At 32.2% G+C, this 2,002-nt stretch overlaps 1 protein-coding gene across 1 annotated transcript in view; it reads right to left on the reverse strand.

Moving 5' to 3' along the window:
- Positions 1–2,002, reverse strand: part of SPG20 (spastic paraplegia 20 (Troyer syndrome)) — a 32,068-nt gene that overhangs the window by 16,604 nt on the left and 13,462 nt on the right. The window contains exon 2 of the mRNA XM_012644075.1: positions 221–290. Within this exon, the coding sequence (XP_012499529.1) occupies positions 221–290 (70 nt within the window). The remainder of the gene's footprint in view (positions 1–220; positions 291–2,002) is intronic.

The raw sequence follows: 2,002 nt of genomic DNA on the forward strand, positions 1-2,002 counted from the left end.
GAGACTAAAGCAGAGACTAGGCCAGGAAGAATTTATACCTATATGACAGTATGTGATGTTCTAAGAGACTAATTTCTTCTACTTTTGAGTATTTCTAAATTGATTAATTAAAACAAAAATACAAAATATTGTCTTTCTAGGTATCCCTTCATAAGCAGTACCTTTATTGGATTCCAAAGGCTTCCATTATAGGGGGGAAAAATTAACATTACTATAATACCTGACAAAATGTTTTGAGCCACTTTCTCACTCCATTCAGGTAATTCTTTTGCTTTTTCTTCTGAAACTGGCTCACAGGGTACAATGTGACTCAGATTAACTTCTTCACTTGAAGTATCTTTAGCCTAAATAGTAAAAATGTTTCAAAATGTGAAAGAGTTAGTTAAGTACTAAGAAGGGGTTAAATAGAAGCATTATATAATAAAATACTAAGCCAACAAATATTAGATATAATTAATGAAAAATATCTCCAGCCAACCTAGTTGTAAGTATGCCTTATAAAACATAATACCAGAACTTCTATAAAGCTGAAAACTGTTCTGGCCTATATAAACCCTCACTGATAAAATTTAAACATCAACGTAAGTCCGATGTAGCATTTATCAAATCATATTTAAATTGGCTAACTTTTTTCTTTACTTGACTAGACTATGAGTTCCTTTCATACAGATATCATACCTAGAAGTAGTATGTACATTGTACCCAGTAAGGTTAAAAACGATTTCTGTTAAATGATTCAATCAGTAAGGAAAGATGTATTCAAATAAACTGCTTTTGACAGAGATTAAGTAAACATCTAATTTGAAATAAGAAAATATAAACACAGAACAATCTGCCATTCCATGGAAATACCTGTACTTTGCTAATTTAACAGCTGCTATGAGAGAGCTAGGGCCAACACACAAACACTCAAAGCTAAATGAATTCATTCTAAGAACTCAGGAGCAGGCTGACTCACATCTCATAGCATTAAAAATAACTTGAAAACCAAAGTGCCCAACAGAAACACAAAGAACCACTTAAAATATAAAAATAACATTAAACAAAACAAAAATGTCTACATGGGGAGAAAAGCCACCCATAAATGAAATCTAAAGACAAACTGGACACATTTTTTGCAACTTTTATCTTTGACAATGGGCCAAAGTCCCTAATATATAAAGAGCTCCTAGAAACTGAGATGAAAAAGACTCACAGCTCAATAATAAAAATGGACAAAGTGAGATTTAACTCAGTGACAAGTTACAAAAAATGGACAAAGGGCATGAATAGACAATATACAGGAAACAGAATTCAAGAGACCATTAAGCTTAGATTTTCAACATTACTCAAAATGAAACCAATGCAACTAAGATACTTTATTCTCATATACCATTTCTCATCTATTAGACTGCCAAAATACAGAAAAACTGATCACCCACTCTGTTGATGAAGATATGAGGAAACAGGTACTCTTATACACTGCTGGTGGGAGTACTAAATAGTGTAATCCTTAGGAGGTCAATTTAGGAAAACCTATCAAAATTACAAATGCATTGATCTTTTATTTAGCAATCCTACTTCTGAGAACTATCTGATTATCTTCAAATGTATGAATCAATGGCTCTACAAAGTTATTCACTGATGCATTATTTGTAATAGCAAACAACTGCAATCATACCAAGTACCCCTCAATAAGAGAATGTTTAACTATTCTCTTCTTTAATGAAACTATGATATAGTCACAGAATGAAATACCAGGGCAGCTGCAAAAAAGTCTGAGGACGTTCTCTATTTACTCATATGTAAAGATCCCAAAATTTATTATCAAATGAAAAAAAATACAAGACACTCTCATATTGTACATTATCTTTTGTATAAGGTAGAAAAATAAGAATTTGTATTTGCTTTGTCTGCCTCAAGAAACCCAGGAAAGTTACACAATGTCCTAATAAAAGTGATTAACTACAGTGGCAGAGGGAATGGTGTGGAAAGGGACAAAGATAGGAATAAAGCTTTTCAC

Source organism: Propithecus coquereli, unplaced genomic scaffold, assembly GCF_000956105.1.
Source record: "Propithecus coquereli isolate 6110/MARCELLA unplaced genomic scaffold, Pcoq_1.0 Scaffold205, whole genome shotgun sequence".
Taxonomy (NCBI): domain Eukaryota; kingdom Metazoa; phylum Chordata; class Mammalia; order Primates; family Indriidae; genus Propithecus; species Propithecus coquereli.